Source organism: Electrona antarctica (genome assembly GCF_951216825.1).
Source record: "Electrona antarctica genome assembly, chromosome: 2".
Classification (NCBI taxonomy): domain Eukaryota; kingdom Metazoa; phylum Chordata; class Actinopteri; order Myctophiformes; family Myctophidae; genus Electrona; species Electrona antarctica.
The window spans coordinates 21,752,584-21,774,823 of NC_136807.1; the positions used below are offsets into that span (position 1 = coordinate 21,752,584).

Consider the following 22,240-nt stretch of genomic DNA (forward strand, 5'->3'; position numbering starts at 1 on the left):
TTAATACAATACACTTATATTTGTATGTCACTGGACAAGTTCGATATCAACAGGCTGCATAATGTAACATACATACACCACTATGAATCGCATGCAGGCGTCCCTTAAAAAGAGCTTGCTCAATGGTCTGCCCTGGAAAAATAAAGGTCACTAGTATGTATGTAAGTGTTTATACTATTTTTGACCAGAAGATGGCTCCATACATTGATCCAGATTAATTCGTCAGTTGCAGAAGAAGAATTGCGGAAGTGTGTGCCGCGACTATATTGTAAACAAACGAATCAACAAAATGCCTTAAATAGAATCATCCCAGTGGATTTAAAGGTAAATATATATCTATATTATATGTGTATGAATGTGTTTGTTTAGAACATTGCATTGTTATGTTGACCTGTCATATGTTGTCTTTAAGGAAGAGTGAAAGTTTCCTCTTTGTTGGCTAATCATTGAAAATTGTCTAAGGTCTCCCCTTTTGTCAAATGGACCTCGATTTCTGTGAGCCTGTGAGCTAAGGTTCATTTTGTAAAACATTATGTATAAGTCAAATATAAGAGGATTATGAGTGTTATGCTGTGTGTTCATACCAGTAATGCAATACAGTAAAATTCCCATTCATTTATCATATTTGTCCATTTGGTTATGTACCAAATAAATTACTCTGACTATGACTGTTATATTCACACTGAGGATTTTCCTGTGTATTCATATATCACAAATTGCAATATTTGTAATTGTACCTGTGTGTGTGTGTGTGTGTGTGTGTGTGTCTGTCTGTCTGTCTGTCTGTCTGTCTGTCAGAGCACTAAAGCCAACATGCCTTACCTGGGAAGCGAGGAGACGGTCAAGGATCTTAAGAGAGCCCTGTCCAACCCCAATGTCCAGTCTGACCCTCTGCGCTACAGGAACACCATCCTCAGGGTCATTAGGTATGATAAAGGTTGTGCAGCAGTGCAGGGTTTACTGTATATTGAAATACTGGAGATGGACGGGCTCCATCTGCAGCTGTTTCTTTCACTCTGAAGCCTAGGGCTCATCAGTTCTGCCGGCTAAAGACAAGAGTTCATGGCATTATTTGCAGCTTCACAGTTCAAAATGCTGTTTGTTTGTCGGTCCTTGTCCATCCCCCAATCCTGAACAAAGATTGTATTAATCCATTCATCTATCTTCAACCGCTTATCCGTAGTCGGGTCGCAGGGGCAACAGCTCCACCAGAGTGTTCCATACGTTCCTCTCCAGAGCAACATTAGTGGCTTCCTCCTGGGGGATCCCGAGACGTTCCAAGGCCAGTGAGTCGATGTGTTTCCTCCAACTGCGCCTTGGTCTGCCCCGGGGTCTCCTCCCAGTGGGACATGCCTCGAGGACCTCCCGAGAGGCATCCTAACCAGATGCCCGAACCACCTAAGCTGGCTCCTTTCCAGGCGAAGAAGCAGCGACTCTACTCCGAGTCTCTCTCTGAATTTCTCACCCAATCTCTAAGATTACAAAGATTGTATGCAAAAGATTGTATACAAAGATTGCATGCAGGATGTAATATGGACGCATACTGTAGATACAAACCGTATCATGTGCCACTGCCATCCTTGTGAACTTGCATTCCTGTGACCCTCTTACATGACATGCTCTGTTTTTAATGTCCTGTTACCTCTTCTGAGAGATGGGGGTATCTCTTATGTCTCCTTTTATTTATTTATTCCTTTTCTAACCTCACCCTAATTATACCCTTAAGCCAAATTCCAATACCCAGAATCTCAGCCACTTGCTCACTCACACTCGATCACTCCAGCATGGCGGTGTTATGGTGAAATTGGTGACCTGACGAAATATGTGACCATCTTGTGGACTTCTCTCTCTCTCCAGGGTGATGTCCCAGGGTTTGGACGTTTCGGGTCTGTTCAGTGAGATGGTGAAGGCATGTGCAACAGTAGACGTGGTCCAGAAGAAACTGGTGTATGTCTTCCTGTGTTCCTATGCCAGCCTGAACCCAGAGCTGTCTCTGCTGGTCATCAACACTCTGAGGAAAGACTGCCAGGATCCTAACCCGATGGTCCGCAGCCTAGCACTCAGGAACATGACCAATCTAAGGTAAAGTACTGATGATATAGTACAGTGGTTCCCAAAGTGGGGTCCGGAGTGTACAAATTTGTACACTCTCAGAGTTCAAATAACATTGATTTTACAATATGAATTGTGGGTCCCAGAGATAGAAATGCCATTACATGGGGGTCTGTAGACTAATGCATGTCAAACTGGGGGTCCTTGAAATTAAACGGGTTGAGAATCACTGCTAGAGCTGTAAAAATCTTCTCTTATGGGGGTCCCTGGCATATATTTTCAAATGGGGGGCCGTGGGCTAAAGTGTCCATTTGGGGGTCCTTGACATGAAAACGTTTGGGAACCAGTGATATAGTAAACACCTGCAGCTAGAAACCTAGGTGTCACCCTAGATTCCGACCTCTCCCTGGAGGGCCATGTAAAAAAGGTTGTCCAGTTCTCACTCTACCACCTTCGCAGTATTGCCAAAAGCAAACTCTTCCTTTCACGCCCCGACTTAACTAAAGTTATCCATGCTTTCATCTGCTCACGCCTAGACTATTGCAACTCCCTTTACTCCTGTTTTTCCAAAAAAATTCATTCACTGGCTACAATTGGTCCAGAACGCAGCAGCCCGCCTCTTAACAGGGGCAAGAAAGTTTGACCATATCACAACTATCCTGGCCACCCTCCACTGGCTGCACATCTCCGTTAGAATTGACTTTAAAATACTGCTTTTTACATTCAAGGCCACGACCGGCCTTGCTCCATCCTACATCTCGGACCTACTCGACCCCTATGAGTTGAGATCCTCAGGCAAGGTTCTACTAACAATAAAAACAGGTTACAAAAAAACTATAGGCGACCGGGCCTTTGCAGTCCGTGTACCCTTACTGTGGAATGCCCTGCCCCTGGAGATCAGGCTTGCCGACTCGGTTCCTCGTTTTAAATCACTCCTGAAGACCCATTTCTATAAAGCTGCTTTTAATCCTTTATCGTTATGTATTGTATATGTTATATATTTTCTGATGTATTTTTCACATTCACTTTCACTGCTGTGCTATTATTATCGTGTTTTTTATTGTTTCCTTTGTTGTTAAGCACTTAACTATATAGCAAAGGTGCTATAAATAAAGCTTTATTATTATTATTATTATTATTATTATTATTATTATAAACGAACTGAGTGAATGAGGTGACATCACACCGCATTGAATTGTGATTGCAGCATTCCTTACAAGATGCCGTACAGGTGTCATCTTGTGAGGAACACGCATTCTCTTATATTTATAGTTTTTCTTTTCTCTTTTTTTTCTCCGCTTTATAGAATTGTCATGCGTCATACAGTATATGTAGTTCAAGGAACATTTCACCTTTTTTCAACCTTATTTCCATATAGTATATAGGCAGGCGGTGTATTGGATGGGTTGAAAATTTACCTACCAAAGACATCATTGGCAGGGATTTCAAGCGACAGCCTTTCCCTTCCCGGAATGTTATCATGCTAAAATATCACCCACAGTCGCAATCAATTAAGTCCTTGTAGATGGCAGATGCATTTTCAAGCTAGCCACAGAGTACCTTTGAGACAGAGTGAGTAGATAAACACTCTACAGTCTTGAAGTAAGCATTCATGAGGAAGACTGATATATGCTTTCAAAAATACTAAAATATACTAAGCAGTGTGTGAATTAATTTGAAACGTTTACATACCGTTATTGATTCGTGTGGGAAATTCAGGCGCCACACAAAAGTTTCAGATACAGGGCAAAGAAGTACAAAATAATACAGAAGAATAACATCACAGTTAAGACACCTTCAAACTAATATGAATAAAGTATACAAATGTATACACCATTTACAATCGTACTGCCTGGTTCCAGTCATTATATAATTTCAGAGACATTTTAAAGAATGAAAATGTATTTAAGAATATGAATTTAGTGTAAACGTCAGACATTGTTTTGGCATATGGAGTGTATTTGGCTGCACATCCTATCTGTCTCAGGTTACCTAGTCTGGTGGAGTATGTGGAGCAGCCGCTGACAGCCGGACTAAAGGACAGAGCAGCGTGTGTGAGACGAGTAGCTGTACTGGGCTGGGCCAAACTGCACAACCTCCAACCCAACTCTGACATAGGTGAGATGGATGGGTGAGTGGTTTGGATGAACAAACGTGTCTTGTTTCTGTGCTGTCCTCTTGTACTTGTTACTTAAGACTTCTTTTTGGGTGTGAGCTCATGTACTCGTGTGTGCGATAACATGTGTGTGCGTGTGTATTACAAAATTGTTAGCTCATCTAAAACACCCACAGTCCACACATAAAATACTTGTCACCTCCCCAGATGCTGCTGTAGTGAATGAGCTGTACAGTCTGCTGAGGGACCCTGATCCTGTGGTGACAGTTAACTGCCTCCGAGCCCTGGAGGAAATACTGAAGGAGGAGGGAGGTGTGGTCATAAACAAACCCATCACTCATCACCTTCTCAACAGGTGGGTTGGTGTGATGGAGTCTTAGCGTGCGTGTGTATATGCGTGTGTTGGCTGGGCAATTAAAGCGAACATTTTTAACTCAAATCCTTGATTCTGGGGCTCCCCGGAACCTTATGAGTATTTTTGTACCTGTGGTGTGCGGGCTCCATCCATCATCTGCTGAAGTCTCTTTAGCCCAGCCTGTCCATGTGCGTGTTCTACGTCCGCTCTAACTACTGATATAGAAACATTTAGAAGACAGAATTTAGAAGACATTTGTGGAATCGACCACAGGTTGATGGGTTAATTAGATACCACATCAAAATGTAATATTTATTTGGTTGTCCATAACATTTGTTTTTCCTTTTATTTCGCATCAGGATCATTAGAGCAATAAACTCACCTATCTCCCAGACTCCCTCCAGTCACAGTTATCAGTTAGAATGAATGTAGAATTATGTGCAGGATGTAATGTGTAGGCAAATGTGAGTGGACTTAATTTAACTGTCTAAACTTTCTGGAATATTTCATTTTAAAAGAAACAACCTCTATCTCACACTTGTGCCAGTGATCATCCTCCCCTGTGCCAGTGTTGGCACCCGTACCTTCTTGCATCCGAGTCCTCACTCCTACAAACACATCATTGTCATGAACAAGTCCCAGCTGGCGTTTCCAGCGCTTCCTCATAGTCTCTTCAATAAAGTTTGTTGCCTGGCAACAAATGTTAATCAGAGTTTTAAACATACGGACGTTTCTACTCTGCCACAATGTTACGCTTCCCACACACACGGGCAAATGCAAAATATACATGTAAACACAACATGAACATAGTACTCTTATTATGCATATCGCTTTCTCGCCAAGATATATTTTCGAGTTAAAAAAAGGAATGTTTGGGGACAGCCTTAGTGTGTGTGTCTAAGTGCGTTTTATGTGCAGTTGTTCACCCATGTGCTGTGGTGTTTATGCACATAGTGATATGCATAAACTCAGGCATAATTACTCCCCCCCACCCCCCTGCCATCACCAGACTGAAGGAGTGTGACGTATGGGGCCAGTGTGAGGTACTCAGGTTCATCCAGCGGTACCGGCCCCAGTCGGATGACGAGCTCTTCGACATCCTCTCCCTGCTAGACCCGTTACTACTCAGCCCCCACCCTCCAGTCATGGCTGCCACCCTCAGCCTCTTCCTCAGGCTATGCTCCGACCTTCCCGCGGTGAGCCTGTCGGCTCTGGAGCGAGTGCGGGGCCCTCTCCTGGCTGCCTGCGGGAGCTCGTCCAGGGAGATGAGGTTCACCGCCCTCTGCCACATACAGGTGACAGGAAGTGTGTGAAGGGGGATGAGAGTGAGAGAGAGTTTGCATGCGCATGCATGTGTGTGCGCATGGGTTAGTGCGTGCGTGCGTGCGTGCGTGCGTGCGTGCGTGCGTGCGTGCGTGCGTTTGCGTGTGTGTTCTTCTGGCCCCAAAACTGTGGAATGCACTCCCCGTTGCAATCAGAACTGCAGCATCACTCCCAATCTTCCGCCGTAGTCTGAAGACCCACCTTTTCAGACTCCATCATGGCCCATAGCACTTATCCTACCCCCTTAGATAGCACTTTTAGACTTAGATAGCATTTGAAACAGACTTATAGCATGTCATATAGACACTTCTATATAGACAAAGGACAGAACAGGAATTCATCATAAAGGAGGTAAAAAGGGAAAAGAAACATATACAGTGAGGGAAAAAAAGGGGTGGGCGGTGGGGGGGATTCACGTTCAGCTCCTTTCATTTGTTTGTTTTCCTTGGAGGAGCTGCGTTGGGTCCCCAAGTCGGCTCCGTGGCCGTACCTTGAGTTGGCTGTGTGGCCGTGACCAGTAGTCATAGCACATCATAGGACATATGTATCTGCATAGTATAGTATATATGTATAGTGTCATTATATAGATATGTTCTAGTTACGTTCTTAGCTTACGCATGTTTCATGATAAATGCATTTTATATATGAGGGCGTTCACGCACCACAAGGTGCACGCACCACAGTTTGGGAACCCCTGGTTTAGACTCTGAGAGACAACTCATTCTCTTTGTTGTTTATGCCATGATGACAGCATGTGCATATCCTCATTTGCAACATGATTTGTTTCCCATTTGGCTCTCAAATGAGGAGAGTAAATAAGGCAGTGTGTTTGAATCTGCATACAGGGCTCATGCCCTCCCACCCTCCCACTGGGGAGAAATCGTGTAGGAAAAACGGGGACGCGTTTGAGAGACGTAAAATATGATCAACAGGTACTACTATGATATACCAGAAGAAATATATATATATATATATATATATATATATATATATATATTTTACAAAATAGACATTTGTATAATATAGCCTACTGCATATACCTCCTTGGGACATTGAAATTGATGCTGAGTAGTTAAATTAAATTACAACTGATCGCTCGGGAGTGTTTCGAAGTTGTTGAAGTGTGATATGAAGGGTTGCCATCTAGCATGGAATTTCTCGATTGAGCCTCTAATTGTGAATTTTACTTTTTCAAGCTTTAAAAAAAAAAACATCATGTCTACCAGCCAGGTGGATATAGGTGGAGGGGAAGGGGATTTCCACATGAGCAGAATCCTCCTTCGTGCCAAAAGGGAGGTGAATGCGATTACATCTGCATGGGTGGATTGAAGGATTAGTGTGTCACTGGGGACCCCGAAGATGGCTATGCGAGGGCATGGTTGGAGATCCAGTGCCAGGACATCTGACAGAGTTTTAAAAAAAAAGAGACCCAAAAATGTATATAGTTTGGGGCAAAAAAAGAACATGTGACTAAGATCTGCAGGGCGTGGTTACATCGGTCACATCGATTGTTCACATTAGGATATATCTCTGCTAGTCGGGCTTTGGAATAATGGATCCTGTGGAGGGCTTTAAACTGTATAAGACTCAATCGTGCACACGAAGTGGAAGAATTAACCCTTTCTATTGCTTCTCCCCACCAATTATCCGAGAAGGTTGTGTTAATTTCACTCTCCCAGGCGGCTCTATTCTTAATTGTATTTGTATTACTGTTGAGGGATGTAATAATGCCAATGTAGAGATGAGTGAGTTCTGATTGGGGTTAAGTTTTAGTAGTTCTTCCCATGGTTGGAAATTTGGTAACGATGGGAAGGAAGGGAATTGCGTGGATATATAGTGTCGCACCTGAAAGTAGCGGAACAGGTGTGAACTTGGAAGGTTGTATTTATTTGACAAAAATGTGAAGCTAGGAAATATGTTATCATGATAGAGATCTTGGGAACTAGTGATTCCTTTTAGTTTCCACAGTAAAAATGAAGTGTCTAAAACAGAAGGGGGGAATCTGTGATTATTAGTAATAGGACCTAGAGTGGAAGCAGAACTGAATTTAAAAATGAAACTGGAACCAGATTTTTAATGAGGCTAAGACAACCTGTTTTTTTGTAAACTGGGATAAAGATATTGGGTAGGGTGAACACAGTAAGGCCGGGAAGGATGTAGAAATACAGGAGTTAGCTTCAATCGGGTGCCAGGAGGTATTGATATCATGTAACCAGTAGAGTGTTTTTTGGATATTTGCAGCCCAGTAATAATGCATAAAATGTGGGAGAGCGAGGCCTCCTTCTGCCTTACTTTCCTGTAGTGCATTTCTACTGATTCTGGGATGCTTCCCTGCCCAAATGAATGTTGTGATCAATTTGTTTAGCAATTGGAAAAAGATTTGTGTAGATATAACGGAATAGTTTGAAATAGGTACAATAATTTAGGCAGGATGGACATTTTAACAACGTTAATTCGACCCTTTAATGTTAGAGGAAGGTTCTTCCATCTTCCAGGAGAAATATATTTTTTTAAATACATAAAAAATAAATTTAGTGTAAATAAAAAAAGTATTTATGTGGCCACACGCACCAGTTCATTAAGTATGCCTGGTTTTCCTGGTGGGTAGTGATGGGTGGGGTGATCCACCTGAACTGAAGCCGCACCCACAGCTGTATGATAAAGGGGGAGGGGTTAGGGAAGGGGGTGATATTATGATGTCACATGTCATTTCGATTGGGCCTTTTGAGAAACCAAAAATACACAGACATATTTCAATATGTCTATGGAGTTAGACACCTGGGGGTCTAACTCCATAGACACATGCAAAACAAAACAAAAAACCACAGCACTTTGATTTGATTGAATAGTGCACCAAAATACAAACAAAAAAGTACTTGCAGTCTTGTTTCCATTTAGGCCCTATGCAATCAATTCATAGACATGACAAGAATAGTAAGAATAAAGAATAAAATTCAATATCATCGCAGGTTAAAAAAAATAAATAAATCAATATAATCACAGGGGAATAACACACTGTATGTACAGTGAGGGGGAAAAGGAAGGGGGGTGATCATTTCCTCTCCCTTGGGCATGCTGAAGGGTGGATTTTCAGGCCTGTTTTAAAAGATGCAAGTGAACTGCATTTTTTGAGGGAGGGGGTCAGGGCATTCCAGCTTGGGTGGCAGTGCTGTAGAAGGAGAATTCACCCATATTTGTTTTGAAAGTGGGTGGTACCAGATTGTTGTTCTCGCTCCATCTTTAAAGAACCTTCTTGTTTTTCTAGTTGCTCCTGCGTTCTCTTCCTGGCCTGATGGGGTCCCACTACAAACGTTTCTTCTGTAGTTATGCAGAGCCGGCTTATATCAAGCAGAGGAAGATGCAGGTGGGGTAAATTTTACTTTGCATTTGATTAGAATTGTGCAGAAACCCTCAAAGAAATTCTTGATGAAAATTGCTTAGAGGTGTTCGTAGCTATATTATATATATATGCACATCTGACAACAATGCACCATAAGCCTACACAGTAAAATCCTCAATTATAATTTATCAATTTGTAACTGTAACTTGTGAGAGTGTACAAATGTACCCATAAGTCGTATAACATGGAAATTGGGGTCCATGTGCAATTGTGCATGGGGTGGTGTACTTACAGATCCTGCCAGGTACCACACTTAAATAATGCCCCATGGGTGATAATTTATAACCCTATGTTACACATATCAAACCCAAACATGGAAACAATAGCACAAGGCAAGCAAATCTTTGAAAATATAGGCTACAAGCCTACAACATACATACAAGTTGGACTCAAGGATTAATTTGGGGAACAGCAGCATCATCATCCATAATTTATCTAATGTCACCATAGCCAGTGTAGTGCCACATTTGATTCCCTCATTAACAAATGGCATGACCTGCCTGGTGAGACATGTTCAACAACTCTTTTGAACGTGTAGTGGTGAAGTAAGTATGTACATTTTATTTGTATATAACACTTATACAACACTTATACAACAGCAATAAAAACACAGCAGTTAGGGGTTAAGTATCTTGCTCAGGGACACTTCCCAGGCAGGCTCTCTAACCCAGGGGTTCTCAACCTGGGGGTCGCAACCCCTCAGGGGGTCCTGAAAGTATTTTGGGGGATCCCCAAATTATATATAAAAACGTTGCAAACAAAAATGTTTGCAACTGAATGGCTGGAAAATGGAAATTTAGAGTTTACATAGTGCATGCATAAACTTTCCTTAATGATTATATCTGGTTTCAGTATTTATTTATTATGTATTTTCTCTATTATTAACATATTGAGTGCCGCCTGGTGGACAAAAGTGGTGGTGCTTGGGTGCCGGGTGTTTTCAGGCTATTCCACTATGACTCGCGTTTGGTTTTGGCTTCCATCTTGAATGCTAAAGCAGTGGTTCCCAAACTGTTCCATGTCAAGGACCTCCAAATTGACACTAATTAACCCGTAGACCCCCATTTGACAAGATATGCCAGGGACCCCCGTAAGAGATTTTCTTTACAGCTCTAGCAGTGATTCTCAACCTGTTTAATTTCAAGGACCCCCAGTGTGATGCGGTGAGGAACGAGACGAAGTCGAGTTCCGCAAGCATCACTGAAGTGGCAATAATCACGTTAACCCACACCCTCGAGTGTAATATTGCAATTATACAACAGTTACCCTTAAAACTAAGAAAATCGCTGAAAGAATATATTTTTTTAATGACAGATGTAGTCACTACGACCACAAATGTCCCAAGAAACTAGCTAGCCTAGCCACCGAGTTTGCTAGCGCTCTGGGAGAACAGAGCAGCTGAATTCTTTGTTTTGATTAGGTGGTGAATGGTGCTGGTTTAACCCACGGCTAGAAGGCTGTTTCAACCAATCAGATTGCTTCCTCGAAACGACCTGTGGTATAATAGTCTACAGACCCCCATTTAATGGAATTTCAATCTCTGAGACCCCAAATTATAGAGTGTACAAATTCTATTTCCAAGTTCCATTTGTCCACTCTCAGAGTTACAGACCCATAAGGGTCCATTTGGTTCCAAACTATCATTTAGCTGGGTACCCCCTGGAACTCCCTAAAGTATTAGCGTTAATGCTACCAAGCTAAAATAATTAAGGCCAATCCTTTCCCTAGAAAACGCCAATGTTCCCATCGCACTCATCGGATAATCAGAAAAGACCTCCGAACATCGCCGTTCCGGTCAATACCACGGACAGCGCATTAGTTTCCAAGAAAAAAGCCTGCAAAGGCACGGCCTAAAACAGAGGCTAATGGCTATTGAGAAAAAACACCAGTGCAGGCGGGGCCCTGGCAACCGTGCATAGCAACCGGAGCGGTTCAAAAAATGAAACACAGCGAGGCAATGCTATCGCTGTGTTTCAATCGCCTTAAGACGAGCCTGCTCGTCATAGCGCCAGGTAGGTGGACAGGTGGACAGGACAGGTATACTCGTCCTACGGATTCAACGTGTTAAACAAGCATTTGTGGAATGTCTTAGATTTTTTAAATCTTTTGCTTTTTGTGTTTTTGTTGTTTATAATCATTTGAATGTTTCATGCTATGTTTTTGCTTCTGTTGGATTTTACGTACTTGGTGAGTTATCTCTGTGAGAAGTGTTATATACAAATAAAATGTACATACTTATTTCACCACTACACGTTCAAAAGAGTTGTTGAACATGGCGGGTCATGTCATTTGTTAATGACATTAGAGACTACGGATGATGATGCTGCTGTTGTTCCCCAAATGAAAGGAAAGTTTTAATCCTGCGCAGCTCTTAAAGTTATGGTGTCTGCCTCATGGAACAAACCTTGATGATGGTTCCAGAGGAGAGGAGCCTGATAGCTGAAGGTTCTTTCTTGGAGATTCTAGGAGCCACAAAGTAAGTCTTCATTTTATGTTGTATACTTCAAAAGATTTGCTATTTTTCCCTTTTGGGGTTTGGATCTGTGTAACATAGGGTTACAAATTAACCTTTGGGATATAATTTCAGTGTGGTACCTGGTAGAATCCAAATTGTATGGGAATTTGTATTTGTCTGTGGTTGTTTCCAAAAATCCACCCTATGCACGTGAACCCCACTTTCCATCTAGATTAGTGTCCATTTGGTTACATTTGTAAACTCTTGAGTTAAATGAACACTTATTTAACTGTGGATACACACTTATACTTAACCATCGTTGTGGATAGCTTTACAGTAGTGATTACAAGTAAGACGCGCAAACGCGGGAAGCGAACGCAGCTCGTAAATTGCAATAACAACAATTAGAATAAATTACGTACTTTTTAAGGTTTTTTTTAAGTTAAGTTTTTTTAAATTAAATGTTTTTTCAAGTTTTTTTTTAGTGTGTGTATGTGTGCGTGCGTGCGTGTTTCTTTTTTAGGTTTTTTTTTTTTAAGTTTTTTGTTTACGTTTTTTTTTAAGTTAAGTTTTTTTTTAAGTTAAGTTTTTTGTGTGTGCGTTTTTCCTTTTTAAGTTTTTTTTTTAAGTTAAGTTTTTTTTTGAGTTAAGTTTTTTTTTAAGTTAAGTTTTTTGTGTGTGTGTGTGTGTGTGCGTGCGTGCGTGCGTGTGTGTGTGTGTGCGTGCATGTGTGTGTGTGTGTGTGTTTTTGTGTGTGATACAGCTGCGCCCTCTGGTGGTGGGCGGGTGGTGTTACAGCGTGACACACACACAGACACACACACACACACACAGACACACAGACGTGATCTGCTGGGTCTCATAGTAAATGCTCACTGCGTTCGCAATGAGTGTCGTGTTTTCAGGTGCTGGTGGAGCTGGTGAATGATGACAATGTGGCATTGGTGCTTGATGAGCTTAAGGGATACTGTACTGACGTCAACACTGAAACAGCCCAGGCTGCCATCTCGGCGATAGGTAAACACACAAACACAAAGAAAGCAGTGCAACGCAGAATGGCCAGTACACTCCAAATTAAATAAAGGTCTCAAGGTGCACGGCCCCATAATATCGTCACGCGTTGCTTTCAACGTAATCGGCATGGGTTGCTCTGTTTGGGTGAGGAATTATAAATGTGAAAGGGGCTTTCATTGAGTGCTGGTCGTTTTCAAAACACACCCAGAGATGCTGTGAACAGAAATGGATGTCTTTTCCGCTATACGCTCGGTGGCCTAGACCTCGTCAGACTAGTATGTCAGTAAATATGCCAGGTGTTGACCTTTCACAATGCCTGTTGTGTATGTCCACGGCCTGGGTGAGGGCTCGTTTGTTTTCTGCCTGGCCATGGGCTTGGGGAGAGTGTACTCAGTCATGGCTGTAAGGAAGGAGTGACCTTGGTCTCCTGCACTAATGAGAAGCCTCATCAAGTATGTTTCCAATGGCCAAGAATATCCTCACTGTCAGGTGGAAACCTTGTACACATCCAAAACTTTATTTATATTTATATTATTATTTATTTAGTATCAATCACACTGATGAAGGCTGGATAGCCGAAACGTTTGTCTTTGATTCATCACGCAAGAATAAAAACTAAAACGCAGTCATGGTGTGTGCGACCCATTATTTTGATTTCCATTGCTTAGTCACTTGCAGCATTTATGAATGCGTTCCCTGGGTTGTGTATGTGTGTGTGTGTGTGTGTGTGTGTGTGTGTGTGTGTGTGTGCGTAGGTCGTATAGGGCGAAGCTACAGTGATAAATGTCTGCACATTCTCACCGGGCTGTTGGGACTCAAACAGGAACACATCACCTCTGGTAGGAAAACAGACTCTTCCCTTCTCCATCTGACTCTTTCAGTACAGTTCTTGTGAATCCCCCCCCATACTACTTACTTACTTACTTACTTATTAAAGATTTCATGACATGCTGGTTTTAAGTCTTTATCATGGTCCTACAAACGTGTATTAAAAGGTTTTAACTGAAAAATCCACTCCAGTGAGCCATGGCAGGTTTTTTCTTTCTGTGTTTTGAGGCCTTTTCAGCTGAAATAGAAATGTGAAAATCATGAAACCTTTAGCTTCTCTCTGTTCCAGTGTTGCTCTCCGCCAGTCAAGGGGATTCAGATAGAGAGCTTTTCAAATCACTTGACAAAATTTCGACCTGGAACACCTGGTTACAAAGAAGTAAAGAACCAACTCATGTGTATGGCAACTGCCAAGTGGGGTTTGTGGAACCCCAGGGGTCCTTGAGGGTATACAAGGGGTCCCCAGCAAAATGAGGAACAGTTTGTAGTTTAAACACTAGCAGATCTACAATCTTACCAATGTGTTGGGAGCTTGTAGATCAGCTATTTTTGAAAAATGTGGGTCCACGGGCCACGGCCAACTTCATACTGTACGTATCAGTTTGATGGTCCTAACTCCTTGACATAGATGAGAACCACTGGTGTATTTAAGCCAATAGCCTACTCATGTGGAGTTTCATTTGCCCTCCTCTCTCCAGCGGTGGTACAGACAATGCGTGACCTGGTGTGGGTGTGTCCCCAGTGTAGTGAAGCTGTGTGTCAGGCTCTGGAGGGCTGTGAGGAGATCCTGCAGGATAGCCAGGTGAGGGCTAAAGCCAACTTAAGTCTGATTTTGTCACTGCATGTCCAAAACAGTTCCTTTTTTATTACTATTAAATAGAAATGGGCCCGGGCGGGTGGCGTGGCCGCCTGGGCACCTAGGCTGGTAATCCAGTCTGGCCGCAGGTTCGACTCCCGATCCCGATGGCTTTTCCTGCGTGTCACCCCCCCCCCCATCTCTCTCCCCATTTCCTGTCAGCCAGTATACATACATATATTCAGTATACCTATCCCTCTATAAAAAATCACACCCGTGTGAACTGAGTGGTGCAAGGTCTTATATAGCCTGATCAGCTGTGGTCTGACGTAATGTCAGTGACCATAGTAACCATGCTCATTTTTTCGGGTCCCACGTACAGGTACACACACGGGTACATACACGGGTACAGACAAAGCTGGTTGTTGGAGTGGTTTGCACCACTCAAAAATAAAATAAAGGTGAAAGCCACAAAAAATATCTGGAAAAAAAGAAATAATGGTATATAAAATAGTGCAAATAGCCGTGTGTGACACGTTGTGAGATCTACAATCTCACAACATGTCACACCCACGGAGTGTTGTGAGCTTATAGATTGCGTATATCTATTCTACGTCCGAGCATAGACATGGTAACGCCCCGCCTGCCTCAGTGCCTCTGATTGGCCTACCGACACTGCCCGTCTTGCCTGTCCTTCGAGATGCAAGGCCTCCGTGGTGGGAATTAATAAGTACAAGAGAATGGCAACACGCGACAGTAACTTGTAACTTTAATTTTTGTAGAAGAGGCAAACTAATATTGTTTGTGCCGTTTGCTTTGATTGAATAATTGATTGAACACGTTTGTAGGCCTACTATGATTTGATTTGGCTGTGTTCTAAATTAAAGTGTTAGTGTTGATTATCATGTATTAATCTAATTATAGTAAACTAATACTATTATACTAAAAAAGATAAGATCAAGGTATTAATCTAATTATAGTAAACTAATACTATTATACTAAAAAAGAGAGACCTTTTTACAGTACAATAATGTTTCAAGTTTACACATGTATACAAATAAACAGGCCAACGGCATAAACAATATTAGTTTGCCTCTTCTACAAAAATAAAAGTTACTGTCGCGCGTGCCAAGCTGTCATTATTTCTTTCTTTCCCACCACGGAGTAACCTCGCAGCAGCTGCCAGCATGTCTCCTCCACCTCGGAGGTAACTCTGGTAAGGCCGGCAGTGTCGGTTGGCCAATTAGAGGCAGGCGGGGCGTTACCCTGTCTATACTCGGACGTAGAAAAGATATACGCTTATAGATCGGCTATTTTCACTGCTGTTGTTTGACACTTGAAGTAGGGCATTAATTCCCGAAAACATATATGGATATACAAGTTTTATGCCCCAACAGCAATGACTTATAATTCACGTGGCAAAAATAGCTGATCTACAAGCTCATCCACGATGCAATTGTGCGCTTTTATATCTGCTTATTTTTTAACAGGACACCATGATATGACGGAGCATAATTGAGCCATTACTGTATACTGTACTTTAAAGTACCACAGTGAAATAAACAGCAAATGTACGGTTGATTAAAGGTTCTATTCCCCCACCCCAGGGCAGACAGGCTCTGCTTTGGTTGCTGGGTGTCTACGGGGAACGGGTCTCTGGTGCCCCCTACGTGTTGGAGGTATTCATAGACGGCGTGAGGAGCGAGGTCTCTCTGGGAGTCAAGGCGGAGCTGCTCACTGCCGCCACACGGCTGTTCCTCTGTCGGCCTGCCGAGACACAGGACATGCTAGGACGACTGCTGCACTACTGCATAGGTGTGTGTGTGTGTGTGTGTGTGTGTGTGTGTGTGTGTGTGTGTGTGTGTGTGTGTGTGTGTGTGTGTGTGTGTGTGTGTGTGTGTGTGTGTGTGTGTGTGTGTGTGTGTGTGTGTGTGTGTGTGTGTGTGTGTGTGTGTGAGATGAACAGTGATGTTTAATCACAGCACTAGAACAAATGTTAAGGTACCTTGAAATACATATTGGGTGAACATACATGTATACCCAGAGCTAACATTACATACAAATTTGATCAAAACATTGTTTCTAATTCTAATGTCTAATAAGTACATCTTCATCTTCGTAGTCAAGTATATGTTGCAGAATAGTAATCCGAATGTTTGTGTCCGACATGTTTGAACTGTGCCAGTTGCCACTATTAATGTTGGCTATTTTGGGCACTCTGACTTGCATATCAGAACAAACGAGCCGATTATCCGGGCTAGAGAGAGAAAGAAAGAGATCTGCTAATGTTTAAAATGGCTGTTAACGTTAATCTTACCGTTCCTTCATGTTTTAGAGGAAGAGACAGACATGTGTGTGCGCGACCAGGCGCTGCTCTACTACCGACTGCTACGATGTGGTATAGAGGAGACGCGCAAGGTTCTCCATGGCCGGAGATCTGACCCCTCTCTGGGTGTCCTGATTGGCCGCCCGGCGGAGCCAGTCAGCCAGTGGGCACAGAGCTTTAACACTTTAGAACCCCTAAGGCAAGATGCTGCGGAGGCAGGCTCAGCAAGTGGGGAGAGCCCCAAACATGTGACTTCTGACCTCATGCCCAAGATTGACCTCCCTGACTCCCTGGACCCAAGACATGCTGAGCAAACTCTCAGTGGTGAGTGTAGAAATTAAACCCTTCCTTGGTTTCGTTAATCCATCTTTGGCTTGTGTTTAATAGGTTTTCTTCTTGAGCCCTATATTCTTTCTTATTATCTTAGTCTCTGTGGAACATGAACAGTACCTGTATGAGTAAGTGACAAATAAATCCCTCTTGATTATCTTGATATGTCTACAAGCTTACAATATGAGCTTGTAGAGGAGATATATTTCTCTATTGCTGCTATTTTTGACCATTTTCACCTATAATAATGACATGCCCAACAAGGGACGCCAGGTTGAAAGTGGTTTAATGATAGATTGTGAACTAAAATTGTAACAAATGAGGTCTGAACACCTCCAAAAATCACACCCATGTGAACTGAGCGGTGCAGGCTGCTCAACAACACCACTGGCTGGCTGCAGTTATAGTTACTAGTCCTTGTCACCTTACCCGTTCTGAATATATGAACACCATATGATGTACAGTGTTGGTAATGCGATGTAATAGATCCCATTACTGATTGGGAGGGAATTGTCCTGTCTCGCTCTAGCGCATGTAGGCTACGCTATCGCAAACAAGCATTTATCCCCCAAAAAGCATGTTTTTGCAATAAACGTTTTAAAATTCCGCATTTGCAGCGCCCCCTATAGATGAAAATAGAATTGCTTTGGGCTCTCCGTTGATTAAACCACCCTCGACATGTGAATGAAATTTGGAGTGGATTGGACATTCCGTTGGTGATTTGTGTCATTTTTTGTAAAACAGGCCCCTTCCACTAACTTTGGACTCTGATTACAGCCGAACGATACAGACTATGAAAATTTTGCCTGTGGTGTTTTAATCGGATAGGTCCAGAGATCATGTGTACCATTTTTTTTGTGAGATTTGCACAAAAGCTGAAGGTGGAAGAGCAAAATGTGTGTTTTGAAGAAAAGTCAAAATGGCGGCAAATCTATCCTGACGCAAATGGGCGTGGCCTATATGGGGAAATGCGTCACGACCCAAGGAATCCAAAAAAAATATTTTACGACCTATGGTTCAAGAGTTATAAAGTGAAAAGTGGGCTGTTATAGCGCCACCATGTAATTATTTATTACATTCATTTTTATAATTATTATGAACCTCCCCTCCAAGTGTTGTAACTGTAGCTCTGACGGTTTCTGAGAGAAAAAGACTTGATGTGAGTTTCCGCATGTTCTCATGTAAGTCGATGGGAAATTTCAATGCACTAATAAATTAATTATGAATCAATAATTTGTGAAAAAAGGGCTTCATTAAGACCTCCGTAATATTATGGTCAATGCCTGTGTGAAAAGTCGGAGCGATTGGTGCAGGCAGTGAGGAGCTACGGCAGTGTTTCAGACATTCATTCAGACAGTGTTTCAGACATTCAGACAGACATTGAGTGAATTATAGTATGATGATGACGATGATATGATGATGATATTGCTCAGTGGGCCCTTTAAGCTGCTCAACAGTGCCACTTTAGGTCACCCAGCGGTATTGCAGCTGTTCGTACTCTAAACAGACAGACAGACATACACATGGGGAAAGTCATTGGCACCGTTCAAAAACAAAAGACTAAACTCCAGTCCTCTCTACCTTTTTCTTCTCTCCCAATAGGCCCAGATAGTGCAACTCTCTGCTCAGAATCGTCGGCTGAGCTTCCTGCCACTGGTGATTTGGCCCCTCTCAGCCTGTCCCTCTCTCCAGCTCTGAGCCCAGAGGAGTTGGCCCCTCTCAGCCTGTCCCTCTCTCCAGCTCTGAGCCCAGAGGAGTTGGCCCCTCTCAGCCTGTCCCTCTCTCCAGCTCTGAGCCCAGAGGAGTTGGCCCCTCTCAGCCTGTCCCTCTCTCCAGCTCTGAGCCCAGAGGAGTTTGAGTGCCTGTGGCTGCTGCAACAGGTTGGACAAGGTAATGAGATAGTCACAGTGGTAGGCAGTGCCACCAGTTGAATAATGAGTGTGACGATGCCACTTACACCGCAAAAGCAAAAAAATAAAAAAAAAATAAAGGTATTTCCCCATACCCATAATAACATATTGAATATGTCATTCACACACACAGCTTAATGTCTGGGAAATTACACAGCTCCCAGGTGATGATAATCTTAATGTCTAAATGATTATAATGACATGAATGACATTGGGGGTTGGGGGGGCTTTTACAAGTCAGTACCCAGGAAAGGTTAAGGTGGTGAGGTGAGGTGGTGTGGCAGGAAAGGTTTGATTAAAAACCTGGTGAACAAACTGGTTTGTATATTTACATTGAGAAACTCCCTACGTCAGTTCCAAGGTGTGCACAGTACGTTAAAGTCCATGCCAAGGAATTCGCAACCCTTGGCCAGGCACATCGAGTAGCACTGCCGATGAAATTACCAACTGACCAAACAAGCAACATTGCAAATGGAATAGATCCTTGCTGCTATGGAGGCAAAAAAAAGATTGATCTGAAGTTGGTGCTAGAGCACAGGAAACTAGAACCTCCACCAGGGCAGGTCAGGTTGTGGCCTCCTGGTGGTGCTATAATAAGCCAATGTAAAAATGTGTTTTGCAAAAATCCACCTGTTGGTGGTGCTATAACAGGCCAATAAGGGTGGGATATATTCCTCAGCCTAGTAGGAAAGTCTGTGAAAGATTTCATGTAAATTGCACGCTGCGTTCATGATTTTTTGTTCAAAACGGGCCAATCCTGCAAATTTTGAAAGCCAATGTTCGCCAATCAGGATGGAATATGAAATGTCGGACAGATCTGTCTTGAGCACATGACTATAGAGATACTGTGTAACGATTCGCGGGATTTTTTAACAAAATATGGAGTAGTAATATAAGAAAATGTGTTTTACAAAAGAACATTTGAGGCAGAGGTTCATCGTTGGCATCTAGGGAGTGTGTGTGCAAAGTTTGGCATCGACCGGGTTAACGGTGCCGGAGATTAGCTGGTGACGGACGGACGGACGGACGGACAGACGGACAGACACACGGACGTGCAAAACATACTCTCTCCCCATGCCTTCGGCCTGGTGGAGACAATGAATCATCTAAATGAAATAGTTACTGTAATACTGACCCTTTGCAACCTAACTCAAGCCTATGTGCTCGTTTCCCCAAACATTTCTGCCCCTAGGTGCCAGAGGAGTGGACCACGTATGCGTGGAAAAGTTTGTCCCATGTCCTGCCCCACCTTGCGGTTCGCCGCAGAGCCTCCAGGTGGCGCTGCAGCTTGTCAACATCCAGACACTTGCCTTCACACCGCCCCATGTGGTGCCCTGGAAAGTGTACCTGTACACTCGCACTATGCACACTGCCTCCTCCAAGCCGCCCCATGACACGCTCATCCTCGGGGAACTGCTGTACACCGGGGAGGCGGGGAAGGAAAATGCGAGAGAAAGAGAACAAAAACATGTGGATGACAGAGATCTGGAAGAAAATGAGGAAGAGGAGGGCCTGGGAGAGGAAGCCAAGGCAAATGGGTCAAAAGAGGGGAATGAGGAGAGCGAGGAGGGAGTAAAAGTGACTCTTAAGCAGCAGCCAAGAGATGACGAAGCTCTGATGGGATTTCTCTCTGTCCTCACCACTGTCCTGCTCACAATGTGTTCAGAAAGTGTGTGAACACACAAAAACACAGGCATAGTGAAGCTCTTCTCTGCTGTCTAGCTCAAAATAAAGATGAACATTGCTGAAACACCCATAACCTTTAATGGTATTGTTTGTTGTATTTCACTCGGCATGAAATATGATGACGTCCTGCTGACGGTGGGGAAATGTCCTCGTAGATTTGTAGCCTACGGTTGTTGTGGCTCCTGAACTGATACGGATATCTAATTTCTACACAATCCGAATCTGGTATGTTGAGATCATGCGATTTCTTTGGTTAACGCCCTCCCAGATCCTTACCCTCACCTTAACCAGACCAAACTCACCACTTTTTGCCTTCTAATTAAATGTTTTTGTTTTTACTCTTAATAAAGTTATTTTTTTAAAGTGACTTTGAGCACAAGAAAAAATAAATTGGAGTAGTATTACTATTATTATACCTAAACTTAAACAGTAGAACAAATGAAGAAAGGGGAAGGGGGAGTCCCGCAAAAATGTATTGGTAAAGATCGGTCACTCGGACCTTCAACAGGCTCATTTTCTTCTACTATTCAAGTTCATTACTCCGAGGCGGAGGCACCTGTCGTAGGTGTGCAAAACGATGTTTTTTCTTCAAAGTTTACCTAAACTTAACCATCTCTAACTTCAAATCACAACCATTTTATTTATTTTTTTAAGGGGTTTTTTTCTTCATTTATTTCCGAACAAAGCCTATATGCGCCTGGACCACTAGGCCGGCGGACGCCCCCAAAACACAACCATTTTAACTTAGATTGGTTCTGCTTGCTTCTGGCTGTTTGTGCTATACAGTACATCGTGGATATGATACTGTCTGCCATACACTCCTACACAGGACAGAAATACCTTTACTCCATGTGACTCTTTTACATCTACACATTTAACTCGATGTCCAAAATCCTAAATTAAAATTGGGAAGAGGGTGATAATTTACTCATACATAGCCTTGTTTATTATTTATTAGACAATGAAGACGTAGCATTTAATCAACACTTAATAGGTTAAAATGTGTTGACATGCAATGCATGTACACACTACACGGTGCATAACCCAAAGTCTGTAAATACTTGTATTTGTGAGGAATACCCTGGTTTGCCATTCAACAATATTTTGATTGGGAAAAGAGAATCCCTCTAGTCTGACTGAGTTTGTCAAGTTCCTCCTTTTAATGAGCTTTGTGTGTGCAAGACTGCACTGGTTCGCTATTGAGTAATGCTGGGTTTAAGCTCAGCTGCTATAAAGCTAGTAACAACGGAAAATGTACAGCTATGCTCAGCATTGAGAGCCAGTGTGCAAAAGCACTGGACACTGGCTGCTACATGTGAGAAACTATGTTTCTGTAATAGTTCACAAAAGTTCACAGAGAATATCTGCCTGATGAAGACCTTGTAGGTCGAAACGTTGCAATTTGTTGCCTCTAAATAAAGTAAGTCTCGGAGCTCTTGAAACTAGTGTGCGGATGTTCTTTCTTTCTTTTTGTCAGTTCACAAAATCCAATTGAATTTGTTAAAGCCATTTGGCAGGAGACTAATAGTACCACTAAGTCAGAACCCCAAATTCTGGCCAGGCCATGGAGGGAATAATTTTCATAGCATTTTTGGGGAAGGAATACACCTAGTGCTACCAAATATATGTGATAGCATTTCAGCGGTGGT

General features: G+C 42.7%; 1 protein-coding gene across 2 annotated transcripts; it reads left to right on the top strand.

The window, feature by feature from the left end:
* The first annotated feature begins 39 nt into the window (after positions 1-39).
* Positions 40-22,033, top strand: ap4b1 (adaptor related protein complex 4 subunit beta 1). Of its 2 annotated transcripts, XM_079494460.1 has the most exons (14): positions 40-324; positions 799-926; positions 1,858-2,082; positions 4,040-4,170; positions 4,376-4,523; positions 5,533-5,818; positions 9,112-9,210; positions 12,607-12,718; positions 13,471-13,554; positions 14,242-14,345; positions 15,947-16,154; positions 16,675-16,989; positions 18,598-18,885; positions 20,098-22,033. In XM_079494460.1, exons 2-14 carry the CDS (start codon positions 814-816, stop codon positions 20,580-20,582), a joined length of 2,598 nt encoding a protein of 865 aa, XP_079350586.1. In that variant the 5' UTR covers positions 40-324; positions 799-813; the 3' UTR covers positions 20,583-22,033. The 2 variants fall into 2 exon arrangements, with proteins under 2 accessions (XP_079350586.1, XP_079350587.1); XM_079494461.1 differs by lacking the exons at positions 40-324; positions 799-926; positions 1,858-2,082 and having other exon boundaries at positions 4,064-4,183.
* The last annotated feature ends 207 nt before the right edge of the window (positions 22,034-22,240 follow it).

Bases quoted from the DNA above. Each gene is read 5' to 3' on its own strand.
- ap4b1 (XM_079494460.1), top strand. From the start codon at position 814: ATGCCTTACCTGGGAAGCGAGGAGACGGTCAAGGATCTTAAGAGAGCC. The intron at 9,211-12,606 runs GTGGGGTAAATT...TCGTGTTTTCAG, and splicing joins TCAAGCAGAGGAAGATGCAG to GTGCTGGTGGAGCTGGTGAA. The intron at 14,346-15,946 runs GTGAGGGCTAAA...CCCCCACCCCAG, and splicing joins AGATCCTGCAGGATAGCCAG to GGCAGACAGGCTCTGCTTTG.